This window comes from Protopterus annectens, chromosome 2.part1, assembly GCF_019279795.1.
Source record: "Protopterus annectens isolate FY-2018-M chromosome 2.part1, PAN1.0, whole genome shotgun sequence".
Lineage (NCBI taxonomy): Eukaryota > Metazoa > Chordata > Ceratodontiformes > Protopteridae > Protopterus > Protopterus annectens.
Window position 1 is genome coordinate 211360477 of NC_056729.1, and position 22521 is coordinate 211382997.

A 22521-nucleotide genomic window follows, 5' to 3' on the forward strand; every position below is an offset into this window, starting at 1 on the left:
AGACAAATTAACTGTACGTATTTAAAAACTGCCATTTTTCTTAATTTATTTTCCACAGATGCACACTCTACAAATACCTTCAGTAGCACCTTTTTACATTTCATGCAAATGTTAATGAATATGTCATTAAGACTCTTTAGCTCTGCAACTTTTGTAGTGCTTATCACTTTATGAAGTCATGCTTCTGTTTTTGTGTATTATCTAACAAACAGATGCACTAACAATACTTTTGTCCTGAAAGCATGCCACCTAGAATTTTAGAAAGGAAAGTCTACTAATTTTAGGTGTCATCTTACCTGTGCCATTGCAGTAATGATCTTGGATCTGAAGGGTATTATTCCACAAATTATGGACAGAAGCCAGAACATGAACAGTACACCTGAGGATTGAACTCCCCGCAGCCTCTCAAACTGGATCAGCAGGGTGGCTACTAACTAAACAAAATAGAGAATGCAAGTTATCTTACAGATGATTAGTCATGTTTCTTTATAAATACAAAGTGAAATCCAGAGAAAATGTAAAAGCAGGAACCACAACAGCAGTACATGGTAAAACAGTAGAAAGAAGTTAATGAACAATTTAGGATTACCTATGCCACAATAATATCTCATGCATTAAAAACACAAATGGTAGTGCATATTTATTAGGTAATTTTATCCATAGTGCCGTCACTGAAGGTGACATAAAAATCAATACAATCAATCAATAGTACTTTACTAAGATTCTGGCTGGGAGTTAGGACAGACGATTAAGGCTTTTAATGAACTGCTTCCTGTGGTCCACAATTTGATTTCTTTAGCCTACTGTATGACCTTGACTAGACAGTGCTTTGGGCCAGTTGGGAAATAGGGCTAGGCTCCTCAATGGTCTCCTGAACTGCAAGCTTAGTAAAGTACAGTTTTGTACCTACCATAAATGTAGATGTTCAAGTGTATACACTGCTGCAGTCATTACACTTGGGTTATCCTGCCATCAGGTGGTTCCCCAGTCAGCCTGAGTTCCAAAGTCTTGGTCCGGCATCGGTTGCTGTCACTTCTTCCCTGACGTCAGTGCGACAGGGGTATATAAGATGCAGCCAACGCCATTTTCTTCAGTTTTTCTTGCCCCAGATGTCAGGTGCCTCCAAAAAGGTAGGCAATTCAAATTGCTAATAAAACATACATAAGAAAAGCAATAAACAACTTTCAGTTACCAGCAAATACTCCCCATAGGTAGTAAAGGGCAGAGGACATAGGTACGTACCAGCCAGTAAGAGGGGAAGGAGGGAAGGTAACCTGGACTGCAGCAGTGTTTACACTTGAACCATCTACGTTTATGGTAGGTACAAAACTGTACTATGTTCATCGTGTTACACTGCTGCAGTCATTACACTTGGGTAGAATCCCAAAGCTGAGGTAGGGTGGCTGGTTCTATAAGGCATTAGGGGTGGTTATAAGGGCCCTGCAGCACTGCAGTGGCAAAGCCAGCTCTGGACTTAGAGTATAGAGGCAGATGGTAATGCTTGGTGAAGGTATGTACAGAACTCCAAGTTGCTGCTTCCAAAATGTCCTTGGTAGGTACTCCTCTGAGGTAGGCAGTTGAGGTGGCTGTTGCCCTGGTGGAATGAGACCTAATGCTGCTAGGTACAGGTTTCCCATGGTGTATATAGCAGAAACATATGCAATGTCCTATCCATTTTGAAATAGTTTGTTTTGAAATGGCTTTTCCCTGTGCTCCTGCAGCATATGCTACCAATAATTGCTCAGTTTTTCTGAAAGCTTTGGTTTTGTCCAAGTAGAAGCGTAACTGCCTGTGTATGTCCAACGAATGCAGAAGTCTCTCCCCTTTATTCTGTGGATTTGGATAAAAAGTTGGCAAGTGAATAGTTTGGTTTAGAGCCACACTTGATACCACCTTTGGCATAAAAGTAGGGTTTGTTCTTAAAGACACCCTGTCTTGGTGGAAAATGATGAAAGGTTCCACTGCCATTAGCACCTGTAATTCTGAAACTCTTCGTGCTGATGTTATTGCCAGGAGCAGAGAAGTTTTCCAAGAGACATATTTTAAATCTGCTGGGTTAGCTGGCTCAAAAGGAGGTAAAGTGAATTTTTCCAACACGAAGTTGAGGTCCCAAGTTGGAGTAGGTGCTCTACGGGGCGGTCTTATGTTTTTAGCCCCTCTGAGGTACTGTTTTAGCAAGGGATTAGAGAAAATTGGTGGATCCGTGTTGTAATGAGCAGAGATGGCAGAGGCGTGGATCTTGATGGATGAAAAGGAGAGGCCTTTGTCCAGCATCTCAGTTTAATATTGTAGTATCTGAGGAATATTTGGGACAAAAGGGTCAAGACTGTAAGCCTGGTTCCAGGGAGAGAATCTCTTCCATTTATCCGAATATGCTTTCCTGGTGCTAGGCCTTCTGGCCTCCAGAATGACATCCATAACATCTTTGGAGAGAGGCATTGCTTGCTTGACTAAGGAATCTTCCATGCAGCCAGATTTAAAGTCTTTAGCTGGCTGTGAAGTATCTGATTGTTGTGCTGAGTCAGAAGATGTGGGATTTGAGGCGAAATCCAGGGTGGTCCTTGTGTTAAATTCTTTAAGATTGAGTACCAGTGCTGGGGTGGCCAGTCTGGGGCAATCAGGATCATCTTTGGCTCTTCTTGCCTGGCTTTTATGAGTACCTTTGGAAGGAGAGGTAGTGGTGGGAAAGCATATACTTGTAGGTTTTTCCAGCTGAATGAGAGGGCATCCACTTTCCATGCTTGTGGGTGGTAAGTCCTTGTGCAGAATTTCTGTAGCTGACAGTTCATTGGGGATGCAAACAGACAAACAGATCTATGTCCGGGCTCCACCATTTTTGTGTTATCATTCTGAATATTTGTGGATTCAATTCCCATTCATGGGGATCCATGATGCTTCTGCTTAAGTTGTCTGCCAGTGTGTTTTTCTCTCCTGGCAGAAATTGTGCTTGCAGATGAACTTGATAGGTTAGAGCTGTGTTCCACAAGGTCATGGCTTGTCTGCAGAGGGGATAAGAGTGAGTGCCCCCTTGCTTGTTTATGTACCACATAACTGTGGTGTTGTCTGTCTTTAGTAGTAGTTGTCCTGGATGCAGAAGGTCCTTGAAAGCTATAAGGGCATTTTGTACAGCTAGCATATCTTTTTGATTGATGTGAAGATGCCTTTGTTCTGCGGGCCACTTGCCCTGAATACATTTTCCTGCCATGTGTGCTCCCCAGGCGTAATCCGACGCATCTGTTGTCAGTGTTTGTCTGGCTGTGGGTTGAGTGAAAGGCTGTCCCTTGTTGAGGTGACAAGCTTGAGCCCACCATCGAAACTCCTGTTGAAGGCAAGGAATTAGTGGTATTACTGTTTCCAAACTTTGACAGTGTTGAGACCAGACACTCTTTAGGTACCATTGTAGTTTCCTCATATGCAGTCTGGCATATGGAATTAGTAGTATGCAAGATGCCATGTAACCCAAGGCCTGCAGAATTTTTCTTGCAGGGAGTTGGGTCCTTGTTGCCATCAATTGAAAATATTGAGTCAATTGTCCTTGCTTGTCTGGCGTGAGATAAGCCATCTGGGCCGTTGTATTCAAGCTGGCACCCAGGAATATTATCTCTTGTGAGGGCACTAGTTTTGATTTATTTTCATTTACTGTGTACCCTAGGCAACTTAATAACTTTTTTTACAAATGCCAAATGCTTTAGAAGAATGTCCTTGCTCTCTGCTTGAATCCGGCAGTTGTCCAGGTATGGATACATTTGAATTCCTTTCTATCTGCAAAATGCAATTACTGGTGCCAGGCACTTTGTGAAGACCCTGGGCGCAGTAGATAAGCCAAAGGGCAGTGCAGAGAATTGGTAGTGCATTGAGCCAGCTATGAATCTGAGGAATCTTCTGCAGTTTTGTCTGATAGGGACATGCAGGTATGCCTCCTTGAGGTCCAAAGTTACGAGCCAAGCTTTCTTGCCCAGCATGGGAAGAAGCTGCTGTAGTGTCAACATTTTGAATTTTGGAACATCCAGGTAAGTGTTTAGAGAAGAAAGATCTAGAATGGGCCTCCAGGCTTTGTCCTTTCTGGGAACCAGAAAGAGTCTTGAGTAAAATCCTTGTCCTTGCTCCTGAGGTGGTACCTTTTGAATAGCCGTCATGTCCATGAGTGCTGTAATTTGTTTTTGAGCCTCTGCGCATTAATTTGGTGGCAGATTTGGCATTCCTTTTAACCTTGGCAGAGTGTGAAAGTGGAACCTGTAACCTTGAGATACAATGTTGAGAACCCATTTGTCTTTAGCGATCATATGCCAATTGTGACAGAAAAGTGCCAGTTTTCCTCCCAAGGGGGCTGCCAAGAGAGAACTGTTTAGCAGCTGTAGTGGGAAGTCATTGGGGCTGTTTTTTTATATGGTTGGGGCCTGTCTTCCCCTTCTTTCTGGGTTGATGCACCCCATTGTCGAGGCCTGTAAGGACCTTGTGGTTGACCTCTACCTCTTGGATGCCTGTATCTGCCCCTTTGAGGTCTGTCTGTAATTGGAAAGGACCAATTCTTCGTTGGCCAATTTCTGCTAAATCGAGGCGGCTGAACCTGTAAGAAATCCTTCACTGTTTGCATAGATTTTGCCTTATCCTCCATTTTCTTTAATACCCCTTCTGCCTTAACTCCAAATGACAGCTGCAAAGGTGCATCCAATAATTTTGCTTTAACATGATCTGGTAATGTATGTTTTTTTAACCAAGCATGTCTTCTAATGACAGAACCTGTAACTGCTGCTCTACAGGAGGCATCTAAAGAATCAAAACCACATTGCAAAGTATGCTTTCCCACTTGTTCAGCTGCATGCAATAAATCCTGCATTTCCTTAAAATTAGGAGGATCTGTGTTTGGAAGCATTTTTTGTTTCAACTGAGAGATCAAATTTTGTTGATATTTTAGCATGTGAAACTAGCAGTTTAAGGCCTCATTGCTAAAGTTGCAGATGTATATACTTTATTCCCCCATCTGTCTAATGCTCTGGAATATCTGTCAGAGGGGACTGGATTCTTTGCTGATGAGGCCTTAACCCCTTTGGGGCTCTGAGAAATAGTTTCAGGGTCAGCAACAGAGCTTTTATAAAGAAATTTGTGAGAGTCAGGGACTCTGTAGTATCTGTCTGGCTTAACTGGGGCTGGAGGTAAAGAATCAGGATTTAAGCTGGATTCAGTATACACATCATCCACAATATCTAACACTGGCAGAATAGCAAGGGGTCTGTGTTGAGGTAATAAAAGGAAGTCTCTGAGCCTTTTCTTGGATTCTGAATAATCCTGGCCCTCCCAATGGAAATGCTCCCTCATGGTATGTAAGGTTTCCCCAAAGGAGTAGTCCTCAGGCGGAGAGGCTGATGGAATTGATTCCTCAGCATCAGAATCCTCATAAGGGGGTAAAGAGTATCCTAGGTCTGAGGATGAATCTGAAGAGATGGATACCTGGTCGGATGAGTCATAGTCTGCATCCTGTCTAGGCCTTTTATCAGGAGGGGGATGGGACCCACTGATCAGAGTGATTAGGTCTTTGGCCATTTTGAGCATTTGTTTCTTAGGCATGGAGGCCTGTCCTGGTGAATGTTGAATTTGTTTCTTTGTTTTTAAAGGAGGTTTAGACTTAGCAGAAGATTTAATGGTTAACTGAGTAGGTCTGAAAACAACCTCTGAAGCTACGGGTTGTTCAGCTACTCCGGATCCTTCTGAAGGGTTAGTCTCGGTAGGCTGAAAATCTTGTGCATCTGAAGGCCCAGCCATCTTCACGTGGGAGTCAGAGGCGGCCTGTGGTTCTAAAGAAGCGGTCGTCAGGGGCTGCGAAGGTGCCTCACTGAAAACCGGAGAACCGGCAACTGGCCTAGAAGAGGCTTCATCGTCAGTTTTGGGTCTCAGATGCCTGTCCTTGTCTTTGCGTTTTTTATGTATTCCGGTAGTCAGTAGTTCCAACGGCATGGTGTAATTGAAATTTCTGCCAAAATAATGTCAGGCAAAATCAAACCGACGTTTAATAGTGCGCTTGTTAAACCTAGCACAAAACCGACAACCAGTGACGTCGTGGTCTGGTCCTAGGCAAGGGATACAATAGGAATGGAAATCCTTATGAGGTATTTGCTTCCCACAAGAATTACAGTTATTAACTTTTACTGACATCGGTCTGAGGCAAGAAAAAGTTTCCCCAACGGGGTACTTAGCTTTGTAGTAGACTTCGGTTCTGGATTCGGAATGAAAATCTCAGGAGTCGGCCGACCGGCACTTGCGAACTGCTTTTGCTTCAGGCACCACGCGGTTAGAAAGACTGAAGAAAATGGCGTTGGCTGCATCTTATATATCCCTGTCGCACTGACGTCTGGGAAGAAGCGACAGCAACCGACGCCGGACTAAGACTTTGTAACTCAGGCTGACGGGGGAACCGCCTGATGGCAGGATAACCCAAGTGTAATGACTGCAGCAGTGTAACACGATGAACATCTACTTTTTAACATATGAATGTATGGAACTATGAACTTATGGACCTATAAACCTATGATTTAATTCTTCTTCATCCAACAAATTAGCAACATGAAATCTGACTGTTGTATCACAATACCTGCTCACTGTTAAAATACAATAGATTTTACCACTCAAAGGTTACTGGTTCCATGTTGTGTGTGTCTGTGCTCTATGGTATTACTACTGTTTCTTTTTTTAATATAGCTGTGAAACATTACCTCTGTAAACTTAAAAGCCATCTGACTCTATCACTGTCTTCAACTCTGTGAATCCTTGTCTCATTGACTGTGATATCTAGTGCAGTACACTTCCATTTGCATATTATGAATTTCTTAAACCATGCCCATTTAGTCACATGTAGATCTCTCTAATATGTCAGGTTGCTAAAGTGACACAACTTGAAATAATATGTTTTACACTATTTTATATACAACACAGCTTAGAATAAGTCAGTAATGAAGCATTAGACACATACAGGGATTTCTGTAAGTTGAAAAACTTAAATGAGTTCTCAGCAATGATGCTGCATTCATCTCTAGGGTCTAGCTTAAATGTGATAAATGTACAATTTATGCGCAGCTTTTCAATCCAGTGACTTTTGCACTGGTACAGCTGTTGTTGAGTTTCTATTCTCATCAAAAAAATCATATACAGTCTCTACACCCAAATCATCATAACTTACAAACATATTTTGTGTCTCGCAATGGTCATTTTGGGTAGTGGGCACAATATTATTTGATGAATGGCAGCCATTATGCTTATTATCAGTCACTTGCAAAACAGGATTGTGTCCATTCCTGCTACACTTGCAAACCTTTGAAAACTGATTGGCTTGAACAAGTTTCTAATTCTCTCTATTAACAGCTGGACATGACTATTTAAGTGTTGATAACCACAGCTTGAACAAAATTATGTTTGCTGAGATGACCCCCTCCAGTTCAAACCAAGTCATCAATCTTACATTACTCAAGTTTCCTTTGCTACCATACTGTCATAATGATTTCTTTTTTACATTCACAACTTCACAATACCACTGTGTTTATTAATCTAATGGATTTATTGACTTTGCAGCATTATTGCAGATTTTTGAATCTTAATTCTCTCAGACTCAAACAAAGCAATAATAATGGCATTTCATTGATTGGACTCTGGAACTGAAAAACAGCTGACTTTTACCAGCTTGCTGTTTTATTGTGAGGAAAAATGAGCTTAGGTTTTAAACATCTACACTGTGCAAGTAACCACACAGGCACACAGATGTTGACGAGTAAGCAACTTACTGTTCATATTGGTTTGTCTAAAGACAGAGTCATGATTCATCCCACATGCACTAAATTTATGGGAATATTAAAGCTACACTAGCCAATACACTACAGGAACCACTAACATTGGCTAGACCTTGGCAGACACAAACAGTTGCAAGCATTTTTGGTCTAAAACTATAAACATAATTGGGGGGGGGGGGGTACAGAAAAGGAAAAAAAATCAGTGCGCAGACAGAAGAGATAACACATGTAGCAGTGATAGACATTGTTAAAAGATCAACATCACTTTTCCACAGTGGTTAGCGTTGTCGCCTCACAGCAAGAGGTTCTCCCGTTCGATTCTCGGCTGGAGCGCCTTCTGTGTGGAGTCTTCATGTCCTCCCCACAGTCGAGTGATGGTAAAGACATGCAGGTAGATGTGAGCATGAACGGGTGTGCCTTCGTTGAAGGTTGGCATCGGGCTGGCAACTCGGCACCATAAAAATCCACTGCCAATCATGAACGGACCAGAGTTCCACTGTGGTGACCCTTAACCGGGAAAAGCCAAAAGACTTTTAGTCTATGTTATATATAAAAAAAAAAAACAGAAATAAGGAAACTGAAGAAAAAGAAAACATCGAAAATGAAGACACCAGCTTCTGCCATCTGTTTCATCATAAAGAATTTATGTTGATTAAGGAAATGTTCAGGCTCACATGCTCTCAGGTTCATGTACATGGAAGAAACATGCTGTCATCAACTCAAAGAAAAGTCATCTTGTTAGTGGCTCAGTGCACCAAGTATTTCTAATGATCGACTCACGGTGAGACACAAAGAATTAAATCCTGCTACATTTTACTGTGTCAGAAAAAGCGCTGCAGCAATGCAGTGAAAATATGAAGAAACTTCTAGATGATGGAGGATAAGGTTGCTCCTGTCACCTCAGCTGAATGTATGCTGTTATGTGTCCCATCTCACCTTCATTCTTGATGGCTTATTTCGGAACCGCGTTTAGTTCAAGGGTCCTGCAGGAACGAAAAAATAAGCTAATTCTTTGGGGTTTGTTAAATGGGCCATTTGATTCGGCAATTGAAGGGACACAGGCCTCCAAACCTTCAGACAAATCTTCAAAAACTTCTTCGGCTCCAGCTTATGAGCTATTGAACAGACCTGAAAAATTGAGTTTTTTGGATCCGAAACCTGTCGGTTCCGAGAAGGAAAAGTCTACTTCAGTTACACTTGCACCTTCGGAACCATCTAGCAGTTGCAAAAGCAGCCGGTCACCGTCCTTGGACCAGATTCATTTGGTGTCACAGTCTCCTCCATTGCAATCGGTGGTGGGTAGCCACAAGTCCTCCCATTCCTTTCAGCCATCCATAAGCCTTTTCGATGATGATGTGGAGCAGGTGGTTAGAAGACTTCTTTGTACACCAGCCCTAGCAAAAATTCTCACCAGCCCAGAAGATTGTGGAGCCAACCCCAGTACTTTCTTTACCTTCGGTTCCTCCTCCGACTCAGTTCAGTTTGGAGCCAGAGTGCCTGGAAGTCCTAGTGGTGGAACTATTGGACCCAAAATCCATTCCTGGAGTTTTGGTACTGATTTCTGCTCAGATCACTTCAATGTTGTCTTCCATCGAGGGGTCTGAGACTCCTTCGTCAGTTCCGGGGTGGAGTGTCGAACCGGACCCTTGTCGGATCCGACTCTCCCACTCGGAGGCTTCAGCGCAGGTGAGTTTGGCTCCCACATCAGCCTCACAGCCATCCTCCATGGTACGGGGGAGATCTCCCGGTTCCTCAAAGCCTGAGGCTCTCCTGGCCCAGGATCATGGTGCCTTTGAGGTGATGAGGGGTGTGCTTTCCTCTGAGACTGTTCCACCCTCTGCTTCAACTGCTCTTCCCCTCAAAGGGCCAGTGTCAACTTCTACACCATCCCTCCAGCCCCAGCGTAGAGAACCAATGCCCAGGGATAGCACAATGGCAAAACCCTCTCTTCCAAAACCTCCTTGGAACATCCCCCCTGAGAAGGTCCCTCGAAAAAGAACACGTAAGAGGAAACACATAGACTCCCCTGAGTCTGTCACATCTGATACCAACTTAGAGGATTCAGAAGGGTCTCCATGGTCGCCCTCTGAGGATGTCTCCTTTTCAGACATCTTAGACATCCTGAAACAGAGAGGTGGCTGGAAAACTCTCTTCCCTTATGAAAATGAGTTGGTGTACCTGAAGGCATTTGGTTCTTGACCCTCCACCTCTTGGGTGTCTCCACCTTTCAACCAGCTCCTGGGTGTAGTCAGCTGAAAGGCGTGGAGCTCTCCAGAGTTTATGGAGCCGGTTCCAAGGAGGTCCAACAAATTCATTACAGCCCCGGAAGACAGACAGTTTTTGAGCAAAGGTGTCCCAGTAGATGCTATGGTGATGGTGGCGGTCACCAAGAAGGAATTAGCTGAAACTTCTGCATCTGTCCACCCGCTTAATAAGGAGTCTCGAATGATGGACAGATACAGAAGTGTATGTTCTCTTAAGCGGCCTTTACCCATAGGTCACTGAATTATTTATCCCATTTCACTCATCTTTAGAGGGATCTCCTCAAGGAGCTAGAAGATTCTCTCCAAGGCACTACAGCTACATGGATATCTGACAAGATAAGCACTCAGCTTGTGGCCTTAACCTCTATAACTAACTCCTCCATGCGCCTCATTTCCTATGCGGCTGATGGAGTGAGCAGGGCAGCAGGCAGAGGAATAGTTCTGAGGAGACACTCCTGGATGCGTCTGTGTGACTGCTGAACCCTTCAAGCCTTCCTTTATTGACTCCCCATTTGACGGCTCATCCTTGTTCAGGCTAAAAGTGAAGGAGACTCTTACCAGGAGGGGAGCAAGATGGCAAGACTCTGTCTGCCATGGGAATTGTAAATTGGACTGTAAATGCTTTTATATTGGCAGAACAACTAGAGAGCTATATAAAAGGATTTATGAGCATAAATATGCCATACAGAGAGGGCATGAAAAGAATGCTTTAAGCAAACATTATAAGTTAAAAAATTATAAAAGAGAGTATAAATTCTTGGTAGTAGAGGCCCTTCCTAGTGATACTACTGTTATGAATATAGAAGAAGAGCTGGGTTGGCTAGAACACTTATGGCAGGTCAAACATAATGACTGCTTCCCACCAGGTTTAAATGATAGGGAGGAATCTGTTATGTATTTGAAAATAAAGAGGCTCAAACATTAGTAATACTTTTTAAAAAACATATAGTGTAGTAATATGTTGGTGAAAGTGTGTTTCTTAAATGTTTTCAAATGTATTAAGTATTTCATGAGTTTATTTTTAACTGTTTTTCTTAACTTTTGTGTAGTATTTTCACAAAGTTAGCTTTTTGGAAGTTGGAAGTAAGAGGAAATGACATTTTAAAGTGAATGTATCATGCGATGAGTTTAAACCATGTGACAAATGAAGTCTTAAAAAAGGAATTTTGTAGAAGTTAACCTCAGTCTGAAGAAGTCTCTGTAGAGTTGAAATGAGAGCGCTAACTGGAGGTGATTTTATTGTTTTATTAAAGTGTGGTAACATAAGAAGATACCACTATTTTCTTTATTTGCCATGGGAATACATTTTTCCATCCATACCCGACCTTATCCCAATGATCAGAAGGGTGGAAACATGTGGTTCCGGAAATCCAAAGGAGCCTCACCGGACGCTCGTGATGAATTTTCCCCCAGGGACTGTTGTGCTGCAGCCACATGGGTTAACCCTCATACCTTTGTCACTCATTACAAAGCAGATATGGCCTCCTGGAACAGGGCATCCTTTGGTTCCACTGTTCTGCAGTTATTCCCTTGAGCCACCCAAGTAAGAAGACGCTAGGGATGCTGTCCAGTGGCGGCTGGTGACTTCAAATCAAAGGGGGGCTGCAGGAGACAGCTGAATGGGTGGGGTCAATTGAAAGGGTTTGGCCAACAAGAAAGGGGAGGAGCTATGCTCACAACCACAAAAACTAACTTTAATTAAATACGCTGCCCTGGGTGCCAAACTTGTCATTATGAGAGTCCAATCAAGACAAAATGAAGTGTAGAAGAAAAAAAATATTTCAATGCATTGGTTGCATGATAGCTTACTTAATATCTAGATGGAAACAAAAAGGTTGTGAGGCATGAAAAAATAAATTACTTTTTAAATACATTACTGGAATGCCAGTCAAAATCAAGTATATGAAAAACAAGCAGCACTCAACTCAAACTTCTAATTATAATTTATATTCAGCTTTATTAAAGTACCAAGTAACATGCTGAAAGTAGCAATCTCTGTGATACCCCCACTTGTAAAAATGTTTCTTATCCAAAAAAGACCTGCTGCCTGACAACTATCTACTTGTTTCATGGGGAAAACATGACCAAAGTAAAACATGAAAAGCAAACAAGAAACAAGCTCAAGATACATTGCTTAAAGGATTACTGTACAGGTTATGGACCACATATGATAGATTGGCATTCTGTTTAGTTTATGGGTAAAGCCTGCAGAGATTAGTGGAAGTCTCCAACAAGTGTAATGAGCTTCTTAAAATAATGTGATCCTGTCCTTTATTACAAATACTGTCATATGCATTTCAATATCCAAGGCTTATACATTATCTAGTTATGTAAGTATTCTCTGCATGGCAACAACAGAAAGGCTTTCAATGTTAGCAGTTCTTTAAAAGTATGCTTATTAAAGCTTACTTGCATCTTACGATCTCAGACAAGCTTACCCGATGGTCATTAAAGCAACAGGCACTTTCTGAGTAATAATAAGCATAAATCAACAGTACAAAAATATGACAGAAACCAGACCATTCTGCAAAATCAAGGACAGGTGAAAAGCCACTGTAGTACTTGTGTCTACCTTGGATGGGGGGATAGTCTGCACATTTACACTGCATAACTGCTCCTTGTCTTGCTTGGACACATTCAGAGTCACTACATGGGGGAGTGGGGTGCAACAACTATGTCACAATTTGAAATGTCTCTGGCTGACTGTGATGGCCCTGACACATTTGCCATATCTCTCAACCTCAGAGCAAGAAATTTGGACAAAGGCCCAAAAATAAGGACAATTTTTAAATATTGCTCTTATAAACTTAGAAAGATAATAGAATAGTAGGCCTTGAATTAGTATGAATTTTTTGAAGGGTATGAAATCTGAAACTCAAACATCTATCATTATTTTCTAACTTCAGTCTTTAATGATTTGCCACTAATTTGCCAAAAAACACAATTTTATGAAAAGTGGACCAAAAATGTGATGCAAAAATATAAAATAGCCACACAATACAGCTGGAAACCTGTCAAAGAAGGGACACTTTTTAATATTAGTACTGCTAACTTGAGCAGCTGACCAAATAAAATAATCTACTTGCATTTCTGAAATAAAAGTAATCTACAACTCTGATAATTACAGTTATTTCTTAACTGTAAACCCTCCATGTTTTCTTCCAAAATTGCTATTTTTCAGAGGGATTATTAGGGGAAGAGCAACATTTTGAGCCAAAATCGGGGACAGTTTAGAGGTTTGGCTATGCCTAATTCTATAAAGCAATTTATTTGCATGTACCTCTCAACCTGTTAATGCAATAAATCTGGACAAGGCCAAATATATTGGGGGAACATATAAACAGTAGTAAAATTGCTCTTGTATAAACTGAGACAGTTGCTAGAATAACAGGTCTTACTTTAGCATGCATTTTTCTGAAGGTTATGAAGTCTGAAACTCAGTGTCTGTCATTATTTAGTGACTTAATTCCTAAATGATTTACCAGAAAACCACAAATTTTATGAGGAACAAACAAAAATAAGAAGCAAAAATCTATTCATTCTGTGAAAATCTGGACAGTTGGGAGGTATAGTTCAGCCGCGGCTGTCTTTGAGTTTGCCGCCCTTCCCCCTCACAAAATCATGGTCGAATGGAGCCTCCCTCTGCAGCCATCCCAATGAAACATTACTTGGCTATTTCACCCCATTTACCATAAACACTAATGTGCATACTGCTTTATTTCTATGATGATTTGGACTTCATTTGAAAGTTTTATTTTGCATTTTACAGCACAAACACTAAGACATCTGATAAACAAAGCAATGCAGTCTCATAATGAAAACAGACTAAGCATTAAAACTTCTCTGTCCTTGAAACTCACATTCATTGAAACAGCATTGAAACCTGCATTCAAAGAAAATACATTTTGCCAGTGGCAGATAAAGATCAACTTTGGGCTGTTTTCAAATCATAGACCCCTTGCACATGAAACATACATGTGCTCTTTGATACACCTTCCTGACTGTACTAAATTATATTCCTTGTAAAATACAGTACAGTTGTCAGACGGCATTTTAAATTTATTGTTTTGAACATTTTTCCAGTAAACAATGAAACAAAACGTATGCACCAATAATGACAAAACTGCCCAATTCAGAATATTTTTCCAGTAAACAATGAAACAAAATGCATGCACCAATATTGACAAAACTGCCCAGTTCAGAACATTTCCATCATAAAAGTCTACTCAAACATCTACAGTCCACCATTATCGGTAAATATGCACAATCTCTGAAGAAGTAAAAGTCATCTAAATAATTCCACATTAAAGAAATCTGTAACTAATGAAGAGGTTGCTGCTAGCAAACAGCTTTATATTTCATTGTTTCATCTACAAAAAGAGTGCCTGTTGCCCTTGAGGAATAAATTGCCTATGCTGCATTAAAAAAATGATAAGCTAGTAATACTGCAATAGGGAATGGATGGCAAACTGATAACAGGTTCATAGTTACTATGTATCTTTGCCAAACAGGATTGCAGCATCCACCCCCTTTACAACACAGTACAGTAGAACCCACACCCTTCTGCATCAAAACCAAGTACACTACCTGTTGTGCTATTATCAATGCAAACAGACTCACCATAAGCAGCACTAAGCTTTTGTTCCCCTGCATCTCTCAGCTTCTTGTAAAATCTACTTGACACTCAGCTGTATCTCTAAACTTTGCAGCACAAGAAATCTGTAAAAAGCCAATATTTATTGGGGGGGGGGTCAAAAGCCCCAAAACCAGGGACACATTTTAAACATTGCTTGTATAATGCTGAAAAGTTGCTAGAATAAAATGCTGTGCTACCATCATACATTTCATTGCCAATTATTGAACCCAGGACCCTGTGTAAAACAGTCAGAGCAACATACCACTACACCAAATCATCTGTTTTATGAAAGAGAGAGGAAGACTGAAACTTAAATGGCTACCATTTAGTGAATTCAGTTCTCACCATAGCTGTTAACCTCTTAGCACAACACCTGAACAAAGCCAATAATGGGGGAATACAGCCCCCAAACATATTCAGTGAATTCAGATCTCACCATAGCTCTCAACCTTAGCACAAAAAACCTGTCCGAAGCCAATAATGGGGGAATACATTCCCAAAAATAGGAACAAATTTCAAATATCCATCTTATAAACTTCGAAAATTGCTACAATAAAAGGTTTCGTGTTACCATGTACCTTCTGAAGAATATGAAGTCTGAAATTCAAATGCTTGTCATTTTTATTTAACATTTGTTAAGCAGAAAAGTTTGACTTGGAACAAAAGCCAATTTTCAGCAGAGGCCCAGGGAGAAACATTCCAGACATATGTCTTTATAAGATGGGAGGACACAGAGCAAACCCACACAAACACAGTGAGGACATGCAGACTCCACACAGAAGGCACCCCAGCCAAAAATCAAACCAGACAACCTGTAGCTGTCAGGCAACAATGCTACCACTGCACCACTCCACTACTGACTGTGTTAAGAAACAAAAATACAGAAACCACAGATTTTATGAGGAACACAACAAATATGAGGCAAAAAATCTGCAATGTTTTATAAATGGTGAGGGTAGGGAATTCAGGCTCTTGCCACTTGGCCCCAAGGTACAGGGTTCAAGCCTTATTCTCTACCCACCACCATGTAGCAAATGGGGCATTACACACACACACACACACACACACACACACACACACACACGTACACACACACACAACCTTAGCCAAAGCTGCTGTAAAGCAAAGTCCTTTCCAAGTAATTCCCATTCTGTTGTAAATCCCTTCCTGCCCACGCGAAATACACCTAGTAATTCCTGTTCTGTTGTAAATTCCTTCCCGTGAGAGCACCTAGTCCTTCCTGCCTGCGGACATTGCAGTCCGATCCCTTCCCGTCTATGTAGTTCTAACTGCATAGGCTGCTGGGAAAATTTGGAGTTGAATGTTGTCTTCATACTCTGGACTATTGGTGGAGACAGTCTGGATTATGTGTGCATGCTCCAGACTGGTTCACCAGCAGTCCAAATGCCGCGAGTGTGCATGCGCTGGTTTGCCAGCAGTCCGAATACCGCGAGTGTGAGTGCGCATGCGTGATGTTCTGGGACTCGGATTTTTTATTTTCTCTTATTTTTCTCTTTTGTTTTATTTTCTTTTTTGTTTTATTTTACTTTTTTACAGCTGGAGGGCTGCACAGCTGGGAGGGTTGCAGTCCTGCAATCCAATAGCATGAGCTGCCCCTGATGCTGTCCCAACCATCAAGAATGAAGGTGAGATAGCACAAGATAACATAAAGATGCTATGTACTCACCATAACGTTCCATGTTTGTTGTCCATAATCTCGCCTTCATTCTTGCATCCCACCCTCCTCCCCCCTTCCTGGAGGATCGAGAGAACCTTTTCTAAAATGGGCTATAAGTTCCTGATTCCCTTCATGCCTTAGGAATTATGGGCAGAGGATCTGTTTTAGCAGTTGTATTGGGTTGCATGGTCTAGTGATTAGTTATCTCAAATGAGATCTGGGTAACAATTGATAGGCATCTTGGGATAGTATGTAGCCTCGAGCCAGTGATAGCTTTCGAGCTTTAGTATACAGCCGAGTTGGAACCGAACCCAACAATCAAGAATGAAGGCGAGATTATGGACAACAAGCATGGAATGTTATGGTGAGCACATTACTTCTTTTTATCTACATGTTTAGTGCTGTTAAGTTTGTAAATAAACTAATCAAAGCAGTCATGAAAGGATGCAGTCAGTTGTGAAGTTAAACCTGGACCAATTTCTTTCTTTTATCAGCTATTCTTTTCTCTTGGATTTCAGAGTGTCAGGAATTCAATCTATTTCTTGACTGGCACAGGTCTGAAAACAATTTTCTGTCTTTTTCCCCCAAGCCCCTTAACTATGAATATATTTACATTTCATACTTCTTTCAGTGCTAAAATCATTATGGCTTTCTTAAGTTTTGAATGGACAGCTAAGGTTGCAAACCTTACCTTAAAAATATTTAATTATTTCTTGCAGAAGCTTGGACGTGAATGGCTGGCCTAATACCCAATTACCACAGATGTGTATTTGTAGGTGGAGATAATTTAGTGCAACTTGTTTTAAAAGGGAAAAGTTTACTTTTACTCTGGTGACAGATCACTGGTTGCTTCTTTCCCAGTCCTGCTCTGTCCATGTGTTTTTAAACTCTGTGGATCTTTACCTGTCCTACTTTTATGTTATTTAATGATCAGCTTTCCCCACCTTAAACTTGCTGTGAGAAGTACGTGCTCACTTCAAGGCCCATAGCACTGACTGTGTTTTTTTTTTTTGGAGGGGGGGGGGGGTACTGTTCCAACATGTTGAAAAAATTAAGAAATGCCATGTTGGTCCAGCTAACAGAAGATACTGGAATGCAAATGTACATTTTTCTTGGGCCAACATAGGTATTGCAATCATTCAAGCTTTTGGGGTAGCACAAGTCAGTCACTGGGAGGGGAGGCTGTAAAAAGAAAGACCTGAGCTGATGATGTCAAACTGGGGAACAAGAAGTATTTGGGGAGATGGTTAGTGTGGTAAGGGGGATATGGCAAGTTAGGTAGAGAAGGAAATGTGAAAAACAAGCCTGGGGAGAAGAGGAAGGGACAGCTGAAGATTCATAAGCAAAAATCAGGTCAAGGGGGAGACAGCAACAAAGAGCTATGCAGTATGGGAACAAAGGATAGAAGTCAACAGGAGCAGGGGGGAGAAGGGCATGAGAAGAGACTGAAGAGACTCAGAGGAGGTGGGACAGGAATGGTCAACAGTGCTGAACTCTTGCAGGACAGGAGGACATAATGTGTGCAAACTGGATCATGTTTGGGAGATGTGAAGGGAGAGGACAGCACAAAGGCTGCAGATTAAAAAATGAAATACTCAATAGATCTGCAAAATGATTTTTTCATGGAAAAAAATGTGGATCCCTTCAAGAGGCTTCCAATTTTTTTGCTTTATCCAAAATTCTTGAGCAAAGAAGTTTAGAAGTATGCATGCCACAACTCAGAAATGGCTCTAGCAGGCAATGAGAAAATACATACACACATGCACCAAGCCAGAATTTTTAAGATCTGCTGAATGCATCATAAGGTATTCCTGGAAATCCAAAAGCTCAATGAATCTGATGACTTATTCCCTGTCCCTGGGAGTAACAGCTGTTGAAATGTCGCCCAACAGTCCTACCTGTAAATGTCAGAATGTCCAGGCTAATTCCTTGACCCACCTCACTAGTGCAGCAAATGATTGCCCTTCCAGTACCTCATAAATCTACTCAGAGTCAGACAGCTTGGTGTACAGACCAGAAATGACAGAACATAGCTTAAATAAGGACTGCATCATTAGGAATACTTGGGGAGCGATAACACTGTAATTATTTATTTTTGTCCTATATTAAGATATAAGATAATAACAGGAAGCAATCAGTGCACATTAGAGCCTAACACAGACATCAAATTCATCATGAGCAAATTGCTGGGCTTTCTGGTTTGACACAAAATGCACTTTGTACAGAGTCTCTGTGGTAACCAGCTTATGATACATTTTGCTTATGTAGTACCACTGAAGTGATCTCGCCCCTCCAAGGTACCAGTGATTCCATAGCATCAGGCTCAGACATGCAGAGACCACGCATTATGCTTTGACTGTCCAGTATATTAAAGGTGCAAGAACAATGGGTTCATAGTAGGTACTAGGCTATCAGCCCTAGGGTCTATACAAACCTAGCCATAACAATTCCCTGGATATTTCTTCCCACAATATTTACTTCCCTGGACTCCTGTCTAGCAGGGTGACTGACATGATCCCCGAGGTGAATTTCCTATCTCCCATCCAATCGTTAAGGTTCCTTTTGAAGAGGACCAAGGAGGTGCTCTGCTTGACATGTATGGGCAGTCTATTTCAGGGTATGGGGAGTCTCTGGGTCAGGAACCAATCCCTCCAGCATGTTTTGCTCATTGTGATGACAAGGTTTAGATCCCTGGAGCGTGTGGCTCTGAGGAATTGGGATTTCTTTAAGTGGAGCATGTCCAACAGCTCAGGGTTTGACATGGCCTTGTATGTTAAGCAGAGATCGCCTCTGAGTAGAAGATATGCCACAGAGTACAGCTGGAGTTTTTTAGAGGTCAGCATAGGGCATCTGCTTTAGGCCTGTGATTCATTTAGTGAGGTATTTCTGCAGTCTTTCCAGCTGTTGCAGATGTCTTGTGAGGTACATACCAAATGGGGCATTGTACTCTATAATGGGTCTAATGAGGATGAGTACAGTGGGACAATGACCTACTTTTTTCTGGATGAAAAGCCCTTAGTGATGAGGTGTGCCACATAGAAGTGTTTCCTGACTGTTGTGGAGATGTGGTCATCGAAGGTGAGACCACTGTCCACCTATGTCCCTAAGTCCCTCATCACACTTTCGGTGTTTAGTGTACTGCCACCTATGTGGTAATTCATGGGTACATGTTTTTTTTCCCAAAGGGGATAACTATACATTTCTTGGCATTAAGCTTGAGCCCATGGCTCTGGCACCAAGCATCTGTTTCTGTAAGGCCCTTTTGTAGAATATCCACATTATTTGGGGATTAAATAATGGCTCCCAGTTTGCAGTCATCTGCGAACTTTGTTAGCCAGAGTCCCTTAGTGTTGGCCTGTACTTCAGAGAAGAAGATGCCAAACAAGAGCGGTCCCAGGACTGAACCCTGAGGTACTCCACTTGTCACTTGTCTAGAGCTGGATTTGGAGTTGGCTACTTTTATAGTCTGGGTTCTGTCAGTAAGCCAGCTGTCAACCCATCGAGTGACGTAGGGATTTATGCCCAGCTTAGTAAGTTTATCTATGATTCCAGAGTGGGGGATGGTGTGAAAGGCCTTGGCGAGGTCCAGATAGGCTGTGTGGACCACCTTACCCTCATCCACAGCTCTGGAGACTGATATGAAGAAGTCAATCATGTTCAGGAGACAAGATCGGCCCTTCACGAACCCAAACTGGGTGGGGTCCAGTGTTTAAAGGTTGCCAATGTCTTTGTTTATAAGTTCCATGATAATGCGTTCCATGCCCTTGCAGATCAGGCTCGTCAGACTGATGGGACAGTAGTTCCCGGGATCCAAGGTGGATCCCCCCTTGTGGAGTGGGATAACTGTAGTTGTGCGCCACTCAGTGGACATGAAGCCTGAAATGAGGCTATGATTAAACATGACACTTAGGTGAGATGCCAGTTAATTTTGTAGTTCATGCAGTACAGAGCTTGGGATGTCATCTGGTCCCATGGATGCTGTATTCTTAGCTTTGGAGAGTACAGTTTCTACCTGTGTGGCCATGATTACCAGAATTTGGCAATCTTTTGGTATTGAGATGGGCCCTTTAGAGGGTGAGAGGGGGTGAAGTTGGCACTATTTCGATCTGCCAGGATATTGGCAATATCCTTGGGATCAGTATATTTAATGCCATTCTGTTATAGTTCAGAGCAGATCTGAGCATTGCCATTTAGATTCTTGACATAACTATAGAATGCCTTGTGGCTGACTTTGGAATCTTTGGCAATTTTATTTTTGTAACTAGCTTTGGAGGATTTTATGAGGGATCTCAGCTTCTTACTGAGGCTAGTAAGGGAGTTTTTTGCATCCTGAGATTTTCCTCTTTTCTACAACAGTTTCTTCCTTCTGTTATGTAGTTTGTTTATGGCAGAGGACCACCGGATTGGCTTCTTTTTTTGGAGGAGAGCGTCTTGGTTCTATTTGGGATGGCACGATTCATGCACGAGTGGATGTGCTCGTACAGTGTCTTAGTGTAGGATTCAGCAGTCAAACTTTCAGCTCCCATCTGCATGGGTGTCATGAAGTTTGTCACTTCTGACTTGAGAAGCATGAAGTTGGCTTTGGAGAAGTTTTTTTACGGAGGTTTCCTTACTGGGGGGTGGGGGGGATGTGGATGTCAAGGGTGATTAGCTTATGGTCAGACCTGACCAGTGAGGGGGTGACCACTGGTGTGGAGCATCTATCTCCCATGTTGGTAATGACCAGGTCTAGGATATTGGAGCCCCTGGTGGGACAATGGATTACCTGATCCAGGGTATTGGAATTTATAAATTCCAAGAACCGTTGGGAAAAGGTGTTGGTACCTGAGTAGTTTTCCCAGTTAATGGCAGGGTAGTTGAAATCACCCAATATTAGGGTGCTTAGTTGTATCTTAATATTTTCCAGTATGTTTAGAAAGGTGCAGTGAGAATCTTGGGGCATGGTGGGGGATCTGTAGCAAGCTACAATTTGGATTGCAGCCTTACCTAGTGTTAGTTGCACCTGGAGAATTTCAGATGTATTGTGTTGGGCAACTAGTCTGGAGGTGTGAATATCCTTGGTGAATATGGACACTCCTCCACCTTTAGTGTTTTGGTCTTGGTTTGGTGGCCGAAAAGTGTGGTAAGAGTTGTAGCCTGGTATTGCAGGGGTACTCTCTGGAGCCTTGAACCAGGTCTCAGTTACTGCACAGCTATCAATGTTCTCCATTTTTAGGAGTGCCTCGAGAGAGTGCATTTTGAGGTTTATACTTCTAGCACTGAGTAGCATTACCTTTAGATTTTGCATGCTTGTATCTGTTATGGTGGTGCTTTTGTCCTTTGAACCTTGCCTAAAAAAGGCACTATAGGGGTGGCAAGAGCTTTAGCCAGGAACCTGAATCCCAGGGGTGAAAGGTGCAGACAATCTCTGGCAAAGCATCATGGTTTGTCGATCATGTCGTCTGAGACAGACAGATACTGGATCCCCTGTGAATGACACCAGAAGCTTAGCCAATTGTTGAAGTCAATCATTTTGTCCTCATACTGTGGTATCATTCTGGGCGAAGGCAGGATGCTACTCAGGGCTAGGGTCATATATGCCTGGGCCACATGATCTGAGAGCTCTTTCATGTCTCTTTTCATGCAGTCCAGGGAGGTACGTCTCAAGTCATTCACTCCAACACGGACAATGACAGAGTTGTATTTGTACTTGTGGAGTGACTTGAGTGCATACGTTATGTGGCGAATCCTGGCAGCCGATAGGCAGCTGACTGTAATGTTCTCCTTGTTCAGCCTGGTGAGTGGGACATCAGTGTGCCTGACTATAGAGTCACCTATGACTAAAGTATTGGGTACGTTGTCTTGCCGTAGGGGCTGTTGGTGTGTGTCACTTTGGTTGTGACTGGGGTTTGTTTGCATTTCAGTTTCGGAGGTCCTTGTTACTTGGGCAGGTTAATGTTAAGGGTCTCTGCATATGTGGGTTTAGTGTTGCTATGTGTGGGTGTTGATGGTGTGGGTTTTGAAGGGCTGTGTGTTGCTTCAGGCACACTGAAGGTGTTAACCTTCTCTTGACTGTCTAGCACAATCTTGGCTGGAGAGAGCTTTGCTTCCAGTTTGGCTATTTAAGTGCATCTCTCTCAGGTTGTAGTGTTGGGTGGTAGGAGGAGAAGGTTGTCTGTGTACATGAGG

At 42.2% G+C, this 22521-nt stretch overlaps 1 protein-coding gene across 1 annotated transcript in view; it reads right to left on the bottom strand.

The window, feature by feature from the left end:
• ABCC3 (ATP binding cassette subfamily C member 3) overlaps positions 1–22521 on the bottom strand; it is a 1985081-nt gene that overhangs the window by 1095971 nt on the left and 866589 nt on the right. Inside the window, exon 4 of the mRNA XM_044062096.1 lies at positions 297–434. Within this exon, the coding sequence (XP_043918031.1) occupies positions 297–434 (138 nt within the window). The remainder of the gene's footprint in view (positions 1–296; positions 435–22521) is intronic.